Here is a 19598-nt window from a genome sequence, read left to right as displayed (position 1 = left end):
TTGGAAATGCCTAATTTGACTTGGAGTCTGTACATTGCCAGTTCCACATTTTACGTCAGTTACATTGTTTGTTGTTCCTATTTCATTTACTCATCAATCGATTTATCTACATTCTTATTTATTATGTTGTCTTTTTTCTTCATTAAAGGCCAGTGTACCATGTCAATAAGGAATTTACATTTTCATTGTTATTTTACTGCTAAATGTGTTTCTGTTAGGATAAAGTTATCCAATAAAATAGTTTTTTTCAAAGTCTTGTCTACGTGGTTATTTCAAAGCAACTGGAAAGTATTCTATTATTTAAAGTATTATGTTATTTATTCCCACACTATTTACATATATACATATATATATATGTATATATATACATATATATATATATATATATATATATATATATATATATATATATTTCTTATACATACATTTTTTGTTAGAGTGAGTGAGTGAGATATCTAATATAAACCTGCAGAGTAAACTAGTTTGCTCCTGAGTTGTGTTGTTGATGAACTATAGGCTATAGTTCTACGTCTATGGAAGAAAGAGTTAATAAAGATAGAGAATGTGTAAGGAGTGAGGTTTAAGTGATCACCAGCTATCTTCCGTTACATAAGGGCAAAAATAGATAACTAAAACCTCATTTACTCATTTTACTCATACTTTATCATTTATAATGTCCAAGGCATTGATATTAATATTAAATACTACTTTTGTGCCTTTATTAGCTTTTTCCTCGCCTGTTTACTGGGTTAAAAATCTTACATTATTCCATCTCCACCTGCTGGTGAAAGCTAGAGCAGCTGGAGATCTTCAATCTGCAATCTATTGCTTTTCCTGCAGTTCCCAGAAGTAATGTTGAATTTTAACAGTTGAATTTGAGCCACTGAATTTATGGAAGCGAATATTTGAACTGAAATAAAGTGAACTGAAAATTACCTTTTGAATATTATACATTGTATTTTTAAAGGGTGTTGAATATTTTGTAAGTGAAATCTGGAAATTGAATATGAATTGTTGAATTTTTAAGTATGAAAACGTGTTTGAAATATTTTTCATTAAAATATTCACAGCTTAAATAAACAGCTATGTTAAATTTCAGGACGTAAAAAAACAAACCCTGGAATTCAAGTCATTAAAATGCAAGAACTTGTTAATACGTTGTATTATTTTTGTTCAGTTTGTGCTATTCAACAAGCTTTTAAATTCAAGACTTTTGGCATTGATTTTGTTCCATAAATGACCTTCCATAATCAATGGAGTAAAATAAAATAGACACATGTGTTTTTGAACCATGTGACATTGTAATAAATTATGCTTGTATCTAATAAATTTTACAATTGTTTATTTATTTAAATTTAGTTTAGTTTAAATTCCGAGTATGGGTAAAAACCTTACTTGACAAGACTCACTTCACTTAATTTGAAACTCAGATGTTGCTGACTGTTAAAGAATGGGTATGTTGACATTAATTATACGTTGGGAGAACGCGAAAAAAATCAGCATCTGAGCTTAAATCATTATTAATTATGGGCACTTTGTTTTAGTGATTAAGATTATATTTGTCAGCCGTGACTTGAACCAGCAACCTTCTTGCTGTGAGGCAACAGTGCTATCTCCTAAATCACCATGTCGTTTAGAAAGTTTGTTTCACTATGATGTTTCCCCGCTGGTGGAATGAAATGTCTTCAGCATTTTTTTTTAGAAACTGCTGAAAGCTGCTTTTTTTCATCAGCACTGCCACTTTCTCTATTTTCTAATCAGCCTACTTTACGCATAGGCAAAAATAAACAAACTAAAAACGTACTCCTTGTGCTATGTACTATGTATCTGTAATCATAGCACTTTGATATTTTTGTGGTTTTGTTGGTTGATTTCTTCTTGTGTCTATGTATTTTCAATTAATTGATTATGATGCATCTTTTTTTACATTACACTTTTTATTTTCTGTTTTCTGTACTTATTTATGTTAAAATACTCTGTGTATTGACAGAGTAATTGGCATTTGTCATATTCTTTTGATTTATTTATGTGTATTGTCATTGCATGGATAAAAGCCTCTAATAAATGATTAAATATATTATAATATCATATATAAAAAGAAAATATATACTCAGTCAATATAATATATAGTTACACAAGTTTTATTTATTCCCCCCTTTTTTTGTTTAATGTGTTTGAATTTGTTTCTTTCCAGTGTGACAGCTGCGATGCCTGGTTTTTACCAGAAAGGACCACAAGTCCTAGTTGCTACATAAACTACTCATGAAATCTGCCCCTTGATGTGGTAAGTCTAATTAGCATTTATTCAGTTCTTTGTCAATATTCATAATTAGGCATGATCTAGGGCAGACCAGGGTGGTTAAAACACTTTTTAACACATATCTACAGTAGTGGGAAATGCAAATTTCTACAATTATTTTTTTTTGCACATTTGTCACACTTTAATGATTCAGATCATCAAACAAATTAAATATGTCAAAGATAACACACGTGAACACATCATTTTTATGAAGGCAAAACAAAATACAAAACTACATAGCCCTATGTGAAAATGTGTTAAAACATATGTTGTTTGTTAAACAACATCCTGTTAAAACAACATCCAAAGAACTGCAAGCCTCACTTGCCTCAGTTAAGGTGAGTGTTCATGACTTCACCATAAGACAGAGACTGGGCAAATGAAGTTCCAAGATGAAAACCACTGCTGAGCAAAAAGAACAAAGGCTTGTCTTCATTTTGTCTAAAAATATTTTGATGATCCTGAAGACTTTGGGTAAAATACTCTGTGGACTGACAAACAAAATGTAACTTTTTGAAATGTGTAATGCTGTGTTCACACCAGACGTGGAACGCGCGGATAAATCGCGATATTCGCGCATAAATAGCTGCGTGTACATTTGAGGTTACTTGCTTCATTCGCGTGTCAAACCCCGCTTCATTCGCGCGTCAAATCCCGCTTCATTCGCATGTCAAATTCACTTCAGAACAGACGCGGATTCGCATGATGGGCAGGGCTTCTGTCTGCCCAGTGACTCTAGCTTCATAGCTGAAGGGCAAACATGGATTTGGTGTGAACGCAGCATAAGTCTCATTATATGTGGTGTAAAAAATAACATGAGACCTCCTCATCCACCACCAGTGTGCAGCATCCTGGATGATGCAACGGCAGCCATATTGCACGAGACCGCACACCACACCCCAACTGATTGGTGGAGAGGAGACAGAGTGATGAAGTCAATTATGATATGGGGATGTTAGGAAGCCATGATGGACAGAGGCCAGTGGGCAAATTTGTCTAGGATGCCGGGGTTAAACCCCTACTCTTTTTCCAAGGACATCCTGGGATTTTTCATGAACACAGAAAGTCAGGACCTCGGTTTAACATCTCATCCGAAAGATGACACTCACTATACTGGGGCGTTAGGACCCACACAGATCGCAAGATCGCAGATTGAGTGCCCCCTGCTGGCCTCACTAACACCACTTCCGGCAGCAACCTAGCTTTCCCATGTGGTCTTGCATCCAGGTACCGAACGGGCGCAGCCCTACTTAGCTTCAGTGGGCGACCATGTGAGAGTTGCAGAGAACTACCTGCCGGCTAAATACAAAAACAAAATAAAGACTGAATTGGCCTAGTCAAAGTCCTGACCTGAATCCAATTGAGATGCTGTGGTATGACGCTAAAATCTTGGTTCATGCTCGAAAACCCTCCATTGTGTCTAAATTACAATAATTCTGCATAGATGAGAGGGCCAAAAATCCTCCCTTTTAGGGGGCAAACACTTTTTTCACACAGGGCTGTGTAGTTTTGTATTTTGTTTTCCCTTAATAATAAAAACCTTCATTTAAAAACCGTATGAAGAGTTTACTTGCATTATCTTTAACTAATATTTAAAATAGTTTTATAATCTGAAACATTAAGGTATGTGAAACATCCAAAATTATAATAAATCAGTAAGGGGCAAACACTTTTTCACACCACTTTATTTGCATAGGGAATTCGGTTAACATACCATTAAATATGTGTTGTATCACATATATTTCTACTTCATTTTTAGTTGTTCAACTTGGCCTTATTACAACCATCTCTTGTCTCCCATATACTGTGTGTTATATTATTACATATTGTTTACATAACGTATTTAAATGTTTTTACCCAAAGGGCACTTGATTCCAGAATGGACACGACAAGGCAATTAGAAGTGAGTAGCATTAAGATTTTTTATGTTCATCATGTTTAGTCATTACATAGCATAACGAGTGCATTATTATTTCTGTCCACTAAACTATTAATGACCATTAGTCTTTTCCTAAAATGATCAGTTTAAAATATTCAATGTAGCATTGTGGAAACTTAATATCAGTATGTTTAATGAATTAGCATATGTACACAAACAAAAAGCTATTTAAAATATGCTTGTTTTACTAATCCTTTCAGAATAATGAGGAGATTGCTGGTTCATCTGAACTTCCGGTGGATATCAGAGATTGGGCTCCAGATCATGTGAGACAGTGGATGATTGAGATAAAAGTGGACAAGGAAGAAGCAAATATTGTTTACAATCAGAAAATTAATGGAGCTTGTCTTCTGCTTTTGAAGGAGCCTAATCTCAGGGAACTAGGCCTGTCAATGAATGCAATAATACTGATTGTTCACAATAAAGGTCTTCTGAAACTAAAGACTCAACAGCAGAATAATGTGGTCACTCATACTAGTAGCTTGAAGCCTTACCCTTTTAATAGATTTAATGAAGCTCACAGGTACAGAGAAAACACTACTCTAGATGTAACTGAAACTGGTACTAAAGACCTTATTCAACCCTGTCATGAATTCAAAGGCTTCACCAACACAACAGAAAAGCACAGAAGGCAAAAATACACTTTTGAACTCATTCGATTTGCAGCAGCTTGTATGAACAGCCGCACAAATGGCACCATTCACTTTGGAGTTTCAGACGATCCACACGGACAAATTCTTGGAGTTGACATCCCAAAAACAGATGAGTTTGATAATCAACGGAAACATGCAATTGAAAAACATTTTAAATTGGAAAAGAATGTTCAGGTAGCAAAGATGTGCATTAAACCTCCTCGATTTGTTGAAGTTCTCAGAGCTGACATGATGTCCTCTGGAAAAAGTGTTATTGAAGTGGATATAGAGCCATCCTATAATGTCTGTCAAGACCTTTATTTCAACACATATGAAGTCGAAAAAAGCCAAGAGGAACAAGAACTCAAAAATAAAAACAAGATGCCTGAGCCCAAAGCAACAGGCAAGAAAAAAAATGAAAGCAAGTCTTTCTTTATAAGAGATGGCAGCAGCAGTAAGAATATCATAACATCTGATTCCTCAAAGGAGTATGAGAAATATCTTGCTAACATGGAACATTTATCCCAGCTAAGGAAGGAAGCTGAAGAAAAGCATCTTTCCGTTGTCAAAACCAGTGTCCAAGGCTCTAAACTCTGTGAGATGATAACAGGAGGGACACAATCTTTGGACAGGTCACACTTTGAATCGTACATTGTGGTGGCCAACAAGTCTCATCCAGTTCAGCTGGAAAACTTCAGTTTCCTTCTTTACATGGACCTACTGGCTGTTTTGGATTTTGATCCAGAATCTGCTGAACATGGCTTGAATACATTATTTGAAAAGAAAAAAATAAATCATCATTTACCAACTGAGTATAAACTCACAGGAGTAGTTGAGGACATAGCAGACAAGCTAAAACTTACCAAGAATACAAGTTGGGTTTTTTGTAATGGAGGAATTAAAAATGAAAGCCCCTCTGATGCTGATAACTGGTTGACTGAAAAAGGATCCTCTGTGCGTGATGTTGTTTCTTTCCTGTGCCGAAAAGATGTGCTGCATCATAAAAAGTTTCTTGTCATATTCTTGCTATTAAATCAGGAAAGTGATGCCAATGGCCCTTTGCTTGAGACCTTCAATATGTTTTTACAGGAGCTTAAAGGAAGAAACCAAATCTTATGCATCAGTGACAATGCAACATCATACACCTACTGGAAGGATCTCATTCAGGGCCGCTATAGAGTTGACATCTCTAGGAGATGCATTTATGAACTTAGTTTTGCTGAGGTCAATGGCACGATCCTTAGTTTGTGGTCAGAGAACCGCAAATCAAAACGGTTTCTGCCTGGTTTTAGTGTTAGTAAGGTTTTGCTGGAACATGAGGACTCATTTGATATGCTGAGTATTCTTTGTTTGAACCAGTGTGAAGGAGGAAATGAGGACAAACAACATCATGAAGAAATCTTTTATAAGGGAGGGAAAGTGTCTTGGTGGAACTTCTACTTCTCAGAACAGCCCGGCTCAATGCCGTTCATCAAACGAGACAAGTTTGACTACATTATCAACACTATTATTCCAGATATATGCAATTTAGAAAGATCTTGTGCATTTTTCAACATCTTCCATCTTCCAGGCTGTGGTGCCACTACACTGGCCATGCATGTTCTCTGGACACTCAAGAATAAATTTCGTTGTGCTGTGTTGCAGGACTCAACAAATGATTACACTGCGGCAGCAGAACAGGTAGTGCAGCTACTAACATATAAGAAAGATGAGGAACCCAAACGACTTCCAGTTTTGCTCATGATCGATGACTTCCAAGATATATCTGATGTCAAAAAATTCCAACTTCAAATTGAGGAGGAATGTCAGAGGCAAAAAATTTATTCAAAGTCTCCTCAAGTGGTTATTGTCAACTGCATGAGAGTTGAATCCTTCGAACAAACTGATGATACAGTTTTCATTGAAAACAATTTATCTGAAAAGGAACAGAAACTGTTTGAAGAAAAGCTAAAGGAGATTGAGAAGACCAACAGAAACACTAAAACGTTTTATGGATTCATGATTCTAAAGTCCAACTATTCTTCCACGTATATACAGGGTGTTGTAAAAAGCACCCTCATTGGATTCAATCTCCAACACAAGCATGCTCAGCTTTTTGCAGTTCTTGTCCTCTTGCATGTCTACTGCAAGAATGCAGTGCTGTCAGTCTCTACATGTGAAGAGTTCCTTGGTTTGGAAACGAAAGCAGACTCTACATCCTGCAATGTGGAAAATGGGTTCAAGAAGTTTTCCACTCTTTTGAAAAAATGCCCGGTTGATTATAAAATTTCCTTTGAGGGCGTGCGGGTGATTCACTCAAGTATAGCTCAACACTGCTTGAAGGAGCTTTCAGCTTCTCATGGAGTGACGAAGGCAGAAATCACTAACATTCTGCTTACAACAGAGTTATTTTACGAGTACACTCTGGGAAAACAAAAATTAATGCAGGATGTTCACAGCATGTTGGTGAGGAGGCAGAATTCAGTTGAGGCTGAAGACTCCCTTTTTTCTCCACTTATCCAAGATATAATGAAAGAGACACCAGGGATGGAAGAAACTGTTCTTCTCAATGCAGTAAAGTGCTATAGAAAAGATGTAGCAATACCCCAGCTTCTCGCCAGGTACTATTACATTAAGAAACAAGACTTTAGTATGGCCAAGGATTGGGCAAAGAAAGCCAAAGACCTTTCAGGGGAGAACTCATACATGTGTGATACAGTATCACAGGTATATGTGAATGAGCTGAAATGTGCTTTTCGCGAAGATAAAGATGATCCCATCAGCCCAAACAGTCTTGATAGATATCTTACATTGGCTAAGACGGCAACAGAAGCTTGCAAAGAAACACAACAAACAGCAAACAAAGAAGCCATTACTCGACTGCAAAGACAAAAGGATTATACTACCTACAACACTGCTGGCCATTTCTGTGAACTTCAAGTTGCAGCTACAGTCATAGAAATCCTGCAAAAGACACCACCGTATAAATCACAGTCAGAGCTAGCGGGATCAAACACAAAACAGTCGACTGATGCAGAGAGTGAGCCATATTACCAAGTACTGGGGAGGCATGTCGACTTTCTAACTCAACATAAAGCAATGATGAAGCAAGATTTTGTTTTTCTTGAGACCTTTTTTGTCAACTTGGTTCCCTTTTTTGCCGGGAAAGACAAACAAAAAGAGGCAATCAAGCACAAGGTTTGCAAATATTTTCAACAGTATACTGAAGTCTTCTGTAAAATCAATTGGAGTGAGCTACGTAACAAAGAGTTTATGAACCGACCAAATAAAATAGCTCAGATTCATGAATGTCTGGAGAAGAACAGGGGTGATACATATACTGGCCTTCTGGAATACTTGTATGAGGAAAATTCTTCATCAACTCTTGAAGAGATCATCCAGCAGTATCGTTTCTTTCTGGATCCCAAAACAGAGGACAGAGAAGTAATGGATACTATCAACTTTATTTATGCCAATGTAATTCTAGCCAACATCAAACCTAAATCTCAGTACATCATGCCCTACCAAGACCTTCGTAAATTGCTCCTGAATTTAATCACTTGGCCAAGATCATTCAGTGAGATTCTGCCATTGTACTACATCTCAATTGTGTTATTATGGCAAGAAGCCCACCGTGACTTGCCAACATTTGTCTCACAAATGAAGGCATCATATTCAAAGGAGCTGAAACCTCTATCTAATGGAAAGAGAGCAGCGGTCCACTTTTACTTAGGAAAGGATAGAGGTTATGGTGGACTACTTTCCTATAGGGATATTAACCGCTGTTTAGGACCAGGGGAGGACATCTTAACTCAGTGGGACAATGAAAAAATATGGAAGACAGTAAGAAACAGTAAGAAGCTTCAAAGAATTTCAGGTGAAATTCGCAACAATTTGATCTGGGTTGCCGATGTGAAGGTTTATGTTGATCCAATGTTTGTAACTCAGTTACGCAAAGGATCTGGAGCCCGTGTGACATTCTTCATTGGATTCTCAATGAATGGACCAGTGGCACTTGACATATTGTAATTCATAAGAATCAACAGAATGATCTACAGATCTACAAATATATCTACAAAGACTAAACTTTCTTAATTTCCATTAATACAATTAAAACTCAAAGGGACTCATGGACTGAAAGGTCTCTAATTGTTTTGACATGTTATTTTAGTTTGCCTCGTTTTTATATCTTGTACATACCAATATAAAGCAATGTTTAATCACTGACATTGCAAGCTTGCAAGCTTTGTTTTAGCAGAAATGTCAGATTTGATGTGAACCTTATGCTTCCCATATGAGCAGGATGAGCCTTTGGAACCCTATTGGCTTGAGACTAATGGTCTCATTCACTTCCATAAGTTTTAATTGTAAAAACACCTTGTTATGCAGCTTGATGTTGCAAACTGATATTTTGTAATTGCATAACTTTTAGTTTTTTGTATTGTCATGAACACACTTGTTTGTCGGAAGTTCTAAACCGATCACCGAAACAAGCGCACTTCTGCATTGCAGAATAAGGTCAATATTAGCATTTGCATGAGATGTGACTAAGACACTGGTCACTGCCAGTAAAACATTGAATTCAAGAGAGACTTTTGTGCTGTACTTCACTTAAACTGGGTTTTCTACTGTTTGTTTGGGTTTTTACAAGTGTTTTACATGTATTTTGAGTTGTTTGGCAGTGTTTTTGGTCTTTGGATATGTAATGAATAGAAGAGGTACTGGTATTTTGCTGTTTATCCATTTGTTCGGGAATAATGTTTAAGCAACATTTTGCCCTTGTTTTTTCTATTTACTTCTGTACATTGTTTTTCTGTAATATGTGTAACAAAAAAAGTCATAAATCCCTGTTAACAAGCAGAATATATCTATGCCCTTGTGGTTGAAAGACATAATGTATTTAAGTTAAAGGTTACCGAATAAATATATTTCTTATCAGTTTTTTTTCTGACTGACACTCATTCTTCTGCATCTAGACATGCCAGGTATGTGTCTGATATACAATTGCATTTCATAATCATATATATATATATAATAAAAAAAAAAATAAAAAAAAATATATATATTCATTCATTCATTTTCTTGTCGGCTTAGTCGCTTTATTAATCCGGGGTCGCCACAGCGGAACGAACCGCCAACTTATCCAGCAAGTTTTTACGCAGCGGATGCCCTTCCAGCCGCAACCCATCTCTGGGATATATAAATATATATAGTTGAAGTCAGAATTATTAGCTCTCCTTTGAATTTTATTTTTATTTTTTTTATATTTCCTAAATGACGTTTAACAGAGCAAGGACATTTTCACAGTATGTCTGATAATATTTTTTTCGTCTGGAGAAAGTCTTATTTGTTTTATTTCAGCTAGAATAAAAGCAGTTGAAAACTTTTTTTAAAAATAATTTTAATGTCAAAATTATTAGCCAATTTTAGCTTTTTTTTTTCAATAGTCTATGGAACAAACCATCGTTGTACAATAACTTGCCTTATTACCCTAACCTGCCTAGTTAACCTAATTAACCAAGTTAAGCCTTTAAATGTCACCTTAAGCTAAAAGATCAAATAAATCTATTATTAGAAATGAGTTATTAAAACTATTATGTTTAGAAATGTGTTGAAAAAATCTCTATTAAACAGAAAATGGTGGTGGGGTGGGGATGGGGGGGTTGGGGGAGAGAATAAACAGGGGGGCAAATAATTCAAGGTGGCTAATAATTCTGACTTCACTTTCAACTTTATATATATACACACACACACAAGTCAGAATTATTAGCCCCCCGCCCTGTGTGTGTGTGTGTGTGTGTGTGTGTGTGTGTGTGTGTGTGTGTGTGTGTGTGTGTGTGTGTGTGTGTGTGTGTGTGTGTGTGTGTGTGTGTGTGTGTGTGTGTGTCTGTGTGTATGTATGTATGTATGTATGTAAGTATATATATATGTATGTATGTATGTATGTATGTATGCATATATATGTATGTATGTATGTATGCATGTATGTATGTATGTATGTGTGTGTATATATATATATATATATATATATATATATATATATATATATATATATATATATATATATATATATATATATATATATTTACATAAAATCATTTCTTACTCCCAGAGTTGAGTAAGTAAAGTAAAGTAATTCAGATCAACTACAAATCTTAGTAATACAAAATCTTTCATCAAAACAAAAACATTTATGTGCAGTATATAAAACATTTCAGGACTGGAGAGAGGTCATTCTACTTTTTTTTTTTTCTCTATTACAAAACATAAGGTTATCAATGACAAAAAGTTTAAGTCATACCTCTACTTAGCATTGAGTACCCGAAGTACCCGAAATATGTGTTGACTTACACCAAGCAATAGTTCACCTCAAATCTTTAATTTACTCACTTTTAAACCTTTGAGTTTCTTTCTTCTGTTGAAGAAAATGTAAAAAAAAAAAAGTTTAAAAAAAGTTTTTAAAGTTAAAAAAACTACAACCACTGACTTACATAGTAGGAAAAACAAATACTGTGGAAGTCAATGGTAACAGGTTTCCAGCTTTCATCAAAATATCTTCTTTTGTGTTCAACAGAAGAAAGAAACTCAAATAAGTTTGGTACCACTTGAGGAGGAGTAAAAATTAATCTGTAGGTGAATTACCACTTTAAAACAGGGTACAGGAGCAAATATTACAAATTATTTTAGTCTACTAACTACTAACATCATACATGGGGCAGTGCGGAGTCCACTTCCTAGTACACATATTCAGGTGGAGGCAACAGAGGGTGGAGTCAGGCAACAGGATGAAATATGTTTGTGGATAATTCAGATCAGTGCATCACTGCACTGCTGTTATCACCACTACAAGAGGGAGCTTTCCTAATGTGTCTCTGAGTGAGGTAAGATCACAGTAACTATTCCACAAAAGAGCTGAACATAACGATGATATCTCATATGCTAGATTTGTAAGTGATTTTATGATTGGGTTATTTAAGATCTAAACAGTGGGCAGATAGACAATCTAGGGAAGATAACTTTACATTAAGAAAACAAAAATATGAAAATAGCAATGACATGGTCTTTATACCCCTAGGACATTTCCATGGTCATTTTAAATTATGAATATAAAGGATTAACTATATGGCGCAAAGTAGAATTTCTAGAATGAAACATCAAAGATGGATGACTTAACACGTTTAAAATAACTTACGGTAATTGTGAATATTTTAGGTATGTCATACACAAAAAGAAATGCGGCAGTTAACAGATTATGATTTATTTTAAATACTTTTATTATTTTAAATTTATAATTAAATTAATTTTATAATTTTTAAATTATAATTATGAATTTAAAGAACACTACAATCTAACTAAAATTATTTAATTACTTTTTTTTAATATGACTACATGAGCCAGATTACTTATAATCACACATTACCCAGTACTTCAGATTTTAATGAAAATTTTAAAAGCCTGCAGTGCCGATTGGTATTTTATTTATAAAGGGCAACAAGTTTCCTCAATCTATCACTGCTACTCATTTCTAATGCAAAAACAGGAACAAGAACAGTCTTATGTCTGCTCACTGAGCTATTATGCTGGTAAATTTTTGAAGCACTTCATTTAAAGCAACTATAAAGAAAACTTGCTTCTACAGTAACACTAAAATTGGTCAAGATGTGGTGTAGACAGGTGTGTAATAGAGACAAAGGCAGCATTCAAACACGCCCATTCATTTGAATGCAGGCAGTGTTGATTTAAATGAAATGTAAATTTATTATTTACATGATCTTTGTGAATTCTGCTCCTCTAGGCACAAACAACAATTTGTTCAACACAGGAAGTTCTTGAGCTTCAGTATTGCAGGTAAATGTATGTTGTCTTGTAACAAGTGCAGTCTGTATTTTAAAGAAAGTTATTAAGTAGCTCCCTATCCCCAGTGTATAAATCTACTCAGACGTTGACATAAAACACTCCAAAGCGCTTGTTGCAAAGCTCAAGTACATGCGCCAAATAAATAAACAAATGAGGGAAAGAAAACATCTAGCCTTATAGGCTGGGGTCTTTTTGCGTATGATCGCCATTATGCTTCCCTTTTAAATGTAAGGCTGTTGGATAAAATAATAAAGTTTTAATTTATAAGTGACTTTTCTTTGCTGCGTCCTCCTTGATGTTTCAATGACACATCATAATCTTTACACCATATTAAAGACACAGCAGCCAATAAAGGTTTTTGAAAGTTTTTGTCAAGATAAACGGTGTGTTTGTGCACGTTTAGATGCCTGCATGTGAATGTGAGACCGCAAAAGAGCGCTCCCTTCACAGCTCTGTTGATGCCACAAGCTTTTTTCTTTTTTTATTTATTCTGGAGATAACACACAATATGAATACAACATAAAACTTTATGAAGACATAAAACTTTACAAATTACGTGTCTAATTAAAAAAAAAAAAAAAAATAAAAATATATATATATATATATATATATATATATATATATATATATATATATATACACACACACACATATACATATATATATATATATATATATATATATATATATATATATATATATATGTATATGTGTGTGTGTGTATATATATATATATATATATATATTTTTTTTTTTTTTTTTTTTTAAAGTAGACACGTAATTTGTAAAGTATATGTATATGTATATGTGTGTGTATATATATATATATATATATATATATATATATATATATATATATTATATATATATATATATATATATATATATATATATATATGTATGTATATATATATATATATATATATATATATATATATATATATATATATATATATACAAACTGTGATTTACTTGATATGATTGATTTGATGCATGTTTAATTATCTTATCATAAGCACCAGCTCAGAAGAGTCTTTGGCTTCTTTATGGACACCTCAAGTCATTCTGGGGTAAGTAGCACTAGAAAGGCCATTTTTGAATGTGATGCTAATCATCTTAATGCCCCATAACATAGTAAATCCTTAAAATGCAGGCATCAAGTTTCAATGCCACATAAATTTAGATATCAATTTTCTTTCAGAAAAATGAAGGCAAGACAGCTGTTTCATCTAAACATCCAGAAGACATCAAAGACTGGAATAAATACCATGTGAGAGCTTGGATGCTTGAGATAAATGTGGACAGAGAAGATGCAGACCTTTTGTATAATGAGAGAATAAATGGGGCTACTCTTCTCCTCTTGGAGGCGACTGATTTCAGGCAACTAAGCCTGTCAATGAATGCAATAAAACTGATTGTTCACAACGTAGATCTTCTGAAACAAAAGACTCAACAGCAGAATGACATGGCGAGTTTGTCTTGTAGCATGAAGCCTTACCCATTTAACAGATTTAATACAGCTCACAGGTACAGAGAAAACACCACGCTAGATGTTACCGAAACTGGTCCTATAGATCTCATTCAGCCCTGTCATGAATTCAAAGGCTTCACCAACACAACAGAAGAGGACAGAATGAAGAAATACACTTATGAGGTGATTCGATTTGCAGCAGCTTGTATGAACAGTCGCACTAATGGCACCATTCACTTTGGAGTAGCAGACAAACCACACGGACAAATTCTTGGTGTTAACATCCCAAAAACAGATGATTTTGATGTACAACAGTCACATGCAATTGAAAGACATTTTAAATGGGAAAAGAATGTTCAGATAGCAAAGATGTGCATTAAACCTCCTCGATTTGTTGAAGTTCTTAAAGTTGATATGATGTCCTCTGGAAAATATGTTATTGAAGTGGATATAGAGCCGTCATCTAATGTCTGTCAAGACCTACATTTCAACACATATGATTTAGAAAAAAATAACAAGAACCTCAAAAATAAGGACAAGATGTCTGAGCCGAAGAAGAACAATGAAAGCAAGTCTTTCTTCATAAGAGATGGCAGCAGCAGTAAGAATATCATTACATCTGATTCCTTAAAGGAGGTTGAGAACTATCTTGCTAACATGGCACATTTATCCCAGCTAAGGAAGGAAGCTGAAGAAAAGCATCTTTCCGTTGTCAAAACCAGTGTCCAAGGCTCTAAACTCTGTGAGATGATAACAGGAGGGACACAATCTTTGGACAGGTCACACTTTAAATCGTACATTGTGGTGGCCAACAAGTCTCATCCAGTTCAGCTGGAAAACCTGCGCTTCCTTCTTCACATGGATCTAGTGGCTGTTTTGGATTTTGATCCAGAATCTGCTGAACATGGCTTAAATAAGCTGTTTGAAGAGAGAAAAACCAACGTTCACTCACCGACTCAATATAAAATAACAGGTGCAGTTGAGGACATAGCAGACAAGCTAAAACTTACCAAGAATACAAGTTGGGTTTTCTGTAATGGAGGAATTAATAATGAAAGCCCATCTGATGCTGATAAGTGGTTAATTGAGAAGGGATCCTCAGTGCATGATGTCATTTCTTTCCTGTGTAGAAGGGACGTGCTGCCTCACAAGAAATTTCTTACCGTATTCCTGCTGTTAAATCAGGTGAATGATCGGAAAGACCCTTTACTTGAGACCTTGAAATTCTTTTTACAGGAGCTCAAGGGAGAGAACCAAATCTTATGCATCACTGACAATAAAACATCATACACCTACTGGAAAGATCTCATTGATGTAGCTGACATCTCTAAGAGATGTATTTATGAGCTGAGCTTTGCTGAAGTCAATGGCACCGTGCTCAGCCTGTGGTCAGAAAACCGCAAATCCAGCCGATTTCTGCCTTGTGGTGGGGGCAGTAATGTTGTGCTCTCTAAGAAAATAGAGGAATCCTTAGAAATGCTGAGTATTCTTTGTGTGAACCAGTGTGAAGGAGGTAATGAGGACAAACAACATCACGAAAAGATCTTTTATAAGGGAGGGAAAGTGTCTTGGTGGAACTTCTACTTCTCAGAACAGCCCGGCTCGATGCCGTTCATCAAACGAGACAAGTTTGACTACATTGTCAACACTATTATTCCAGACATATGCAGCCAAAAAACAGTGTGTGAGTTTTTCAACATCTTCCATCTTCCAGGCTGTGGTGGGACTACACTGGCCATGCATGTTCTGTGGACACTCAAGAAACAATTTCGTTGTGCAGTGCTGAAGGACTCAACAGGTGATTACACTGCGGCAGCAGAACAGGTAGTGCAGCTACTAACATATGAGACAAATGAGCAACCCAAACGACTTCCAGTTTTGCTCTTGATCGATGATTTCCAGGATATTTCTGATGTCAAAAAACTCAAACTTCAAATTGAGGAGGAATGTCAAAAGCAAAATATTTCTTCAAAGTCTCCACAAGTGATAATTGTCAACTGCATGAGAGTCGAAACCCATGAACTGACAGATCGAACTGATAATTCAGTATTCATTGGAAACACACTATCTAAAAAGGAACAGGAACTGTTTGAGGAAAAGCTGAAGGAGTTTAGGAAAACCAAAATGAACACAAAAACATTTTATGGGTTCATGATTCTGATGACCAACTTCTCCTCTGAGTATATTCAGAGTGTTGTGAAAAAAACCCTCAAGGACTTTAACTTTGAACACAAGCATGCTCAGCTTTTCGCTGTTCTTGTCCTCTTGCATGTCTACAGCAGTAATGCAGTGCTGTCAGTCTCTACATGTGAAGAGTTCCTTGGTCTGCAACCAAAAGTAGCAATTAGATTATACAAAGTCGAAGATGAATTTGAGAGGTTTTCCAATCTTTTGACGAGATGCAAAGTTAATTCCAAAGTTAACTTTGAGGGTGTGCGAGTGATTCACTCATGTATAGCTAAACAATGCTTGCAGGAGCTTTCAGCTTCTCATGGAGTGACGAAGGCAGAAATCACTAACATTCTGCTTACAACAGAGTTATTTTACGAGTACACTCTGGGAAAACAAAAATTAAGGCAGGATGTTCACAACATGCTGGTGAAAAGGCAGTATTCAGCTGAGGTTGAAGGCTCTCTGTTTTCTCCTCTTATCCAGGATATAATGAAAGAAACCCCAGGAACTCAACAAATTATTCTACACAATGCAGAAAAGTGTCTCAAGAAAGATGCATACATATCACAGCTGCTTGCCAGGTATTATTACATTAAGAAACAGGACTTTCTTCAAGCCATGTACTGGGCAAAGAAGGCCAAAAGCCAATTAACAGAGAACTCCTACATATGCGATACAGAGTTTCAGGTACGCATGCATGAGCTCAAACATGCTGTTTACAAAGACAAAGATAATCCCATCAAGCCAGAAAATCTTGACGAGTATCTTACATTGGCTCAGAAGGCATCCGAAGCTTGCAAAGAAACCCAAAAAACTGCAGACAAAGAGGCCAAGCATCAATTAGATAAAAGAAGGGTTAACAGGGGTTATAAAAATTACCAAACTTACAACACTGCTGGCCATCTCAGTCACCTTCAAACTGCAGTTACAGTCACAGAAATGCTGCAAAAGACACCTCTGTATGCTGTAAAAGACACTCGCAACAACTGCCTTAGTCAAGTCCTCATGGGCAAAATTACCATTGAAGATTTGCCCAGCAAGAATCCCAGACTTAAGCCATACATCCCGGTATTGCTAAAGCATAAGAGATATCTTCTTCAACTAAAAGAGAGGATGAAGAAACATTTTATCTTTCTTGACAATTTTCTTGTCAATTTAGTTCCATTTTTTGCAGAGAAAGACAAACAAAAAGAACTGACAATGCACAGGATGTCCAAGTACTTTCAACAGTACACTGCCCTCTTTTGTGAGATCAATTGGAGTGAGCTAGTCAATAACAAGCACGTAAATAGCATGGCTAAAATTGAGCAGACACGCCAATGTCTGGAGAAGAACAAGGGAGATTCCTACACAGGTCTTCTGGAGCATTTATATCAGGACAACTCTGCATCAACTCTTGAAGAGATCATCCAGCAGTATCGTTTCATTGCTAGATTACAAAGGGATCAACCCTTGATGGACATGGTCAACTTTATATATGCCAATGTAATTCTGGCCAACATCAAACCTGAATCTCAGTTCATCATGCCTTACCCAAACCTTTTTAAATTACTCAATCAAATAAACAAACAGCCCGCACCTTTCAGTGAGATCCTGCCATTGCACTACATCACAATTTTATTGTTATCACAAGAAGGGCATGGTGCATTGCCAGCAATTTTGTCACAAATGAAGGCATCATATTTCAATGAACTGAATCCTGTGTCTAATGGAAAAAGAGCAGCAGTCCACTTTTACCTAGGGAAATATGAGGGTTATGCTGGCCTGATATCCCAGAGAGATATTAACCGCTGTTTAGCACCAGAGCAGGACATCGCAACTCAATGGGATGATGAAAGTATATGGAAAAAAGTGAGAGACAGTGAAAAACTTCACAGAGTTTCTGGTGAAATTCGGGATGGCTTTATCAGTGTTGCTGGCATCATGGTTGATCCGATGTTCAGAAGCCAGATATATAAAGAATCTGGCACAAGAGTGAATTGCTTTATCGGATTCTCAATGAATGGACCAGTCGCACTTGACATTGACTTTGAGTCATAAGGTTCTTGAACTGACTGAGCTGACTGTTGAACAGAGAAAAAATTAAGAGAAAACTATTGTTCAAAAGAGCCATCATTTAACTGAGCACTTCAGTACAGCACAGTTTGTATTGGTCAGTCTGATCAGGCTTGCACTTTCACTGCCAATATTACACTTACTTGGTAGGTGTGATGTATGATAGAAAGTTGTATTATTCTCTCTTAAAGAAGCTGTTTACATATCAAGTTCATAAATTCAGATGTGTGACAAGCGCATGTAAATAAACAGAAAATGTTACGCCCCTAATACTTTCTACATATTCAGATGTAACAGGTGAACAGACCTATAAACAACATTAGAGGACATAAGCCACTTTTCCACTATCAGGCCAAATGTTTCTCTTTGCGTAACTATTTCATTCCATGCTGATCAGGCCAGTTAACACAGAAACAGTTTTATTTTTCACTCTGATGCTGATCAAATGACGCTTTCTGAAATGTAATACAAACGTGCCAGTCACTGCCTTGGTAACTTTAATGTAATGTAAATAACATGATATAAGTAATATGGTCGATGGTCTTATATTTCTGTGTTTTGTGACACCTTTTTTTCTAGTATTTGCTTTGTTCAATAAGAAACAAATAAATAGCTTTCTTCTGCCTTTCCAGATATGGAGAAACTGGCAGCCAGGCAACACAATGGCGACATCATGCACTCAAGTGCTCAATTAACCATGGTTGGATTGAATATAAAGACTGAATTATACTTTTGTGTCAAGTGCACATGATGGTTAGGCGCAGCCTTTGCCCAGTCGCATTCCCTTTGCCGTGCACTTAGCTTTCAAAAAAAATGTAACTACCCGTCGCAATGATGCACAGCGCAAGATCTGTGATTGGACACTTGGTGGCTTTGATAAGTGTGGGTGTGGCCGAGAAGTTTGGGAGAAGAGCAACCTGTTGGAGTGAGTGTTTTAAAAGTGTCGAATTCTGTGGAGGAGCTCTGGATAGATTTTTGTTTACCTTATGATTAAATTTGTTGAACATCCGTTGGTTCCCGCCTCTAAATGAGTGCGTTTTAGCTACATGTACATTAAGGTAGCATTACAGGTATTTCCTGCATAAACGAAACACCTGCAAAGAAACATGACATAGAGGAACATGGAAACCCCAATGCCAGCTAGTGTTTCAGATGTGATATTGCAGTTTATAATCATGCTCGCCATTCCAGGCT

At 36.0% G+C, this 19598-nt stretch overlaps 3 protein-coding genes across 3 annotated transcripts in view; 2 read left to right on the top strand and 1 right to left on the bottom strand.

Moving 5' to 3' along the window:
• Positions 1 to 9787, top strand: part of LOC101882579 (sterile alpha motif domain-containing protein 9) — a 39199-nt gene extending 29412 nt beyond the window's left edge. The window contains exons 4-6 of the mRNA XM_009299111.5: positions 2195 to 2284; positions 4163 to 4202; positions 4439 to 9787. Coding sequence (XP_009297386.1) covers positions 2280 to 2284; positions 4163 to 4202; positions 4439 to 8878 — 4485 coding nt within the window. The 5' untranslated portion in view covers positions 2195 to 2279 and the 3' untranslated portion in view covers positions 8879 to 9787. The remainder of the gene's footprint in view (positions 1 to 2194; positions 2285 to 4162; positions 4203 to 4438) is intronic.
• Positions 1 to 19598, bottom strand: part of LOC141381111 (zinc-binding protein A33-like) — a 397850-nt gene that overhangs the window by 127126 nt on the left and 251126 nt on the right. The gene's annotated exons all lie outside the window — the stretch shown is intronic.
• LOC103910200 (sterile alpha motif domain-containing protein 9-like) lies at positions 11673 to 18484 on the top strand. The gene is made up of 4 exons (XM_068218626.2): positions 11673 to 11730; positions 12645 to 12697; positions 13723 to 13776; positions 13908 to 18484. Exons 3-4 carry the CDS (start codon positions 13753 to 13755, stop codon positions 18387 to 18389), a joined length of 4506 nt encoding a protein of 1501 aa, XP_068074727.2. The 5' UTR covers positions 11673 to 11730; positions 12645 to 12697; positions 13723 to 13752; the 3' UTR covers positions 18390 to 18484.

Source organism: Danio rerio, chromosome 3, assembly GCF_049306965.1.
Source record: "Danio rerio strain Tuebingen ecotype United States chromosome 3, GRCz12tu, whole genome shotgun sequence".
NCBI classification, from domain to species: domain Eukaryota; kingdom Metazoa; phylum Chordata; class Actinopteri; order Cypriniformes; family Danionidae; genus Danio; species Danio rerio.
Note: the sequence above shows the minus strand (reverse complement) of the source record. Positions and strands in the feature narration are given on the sequence as shown.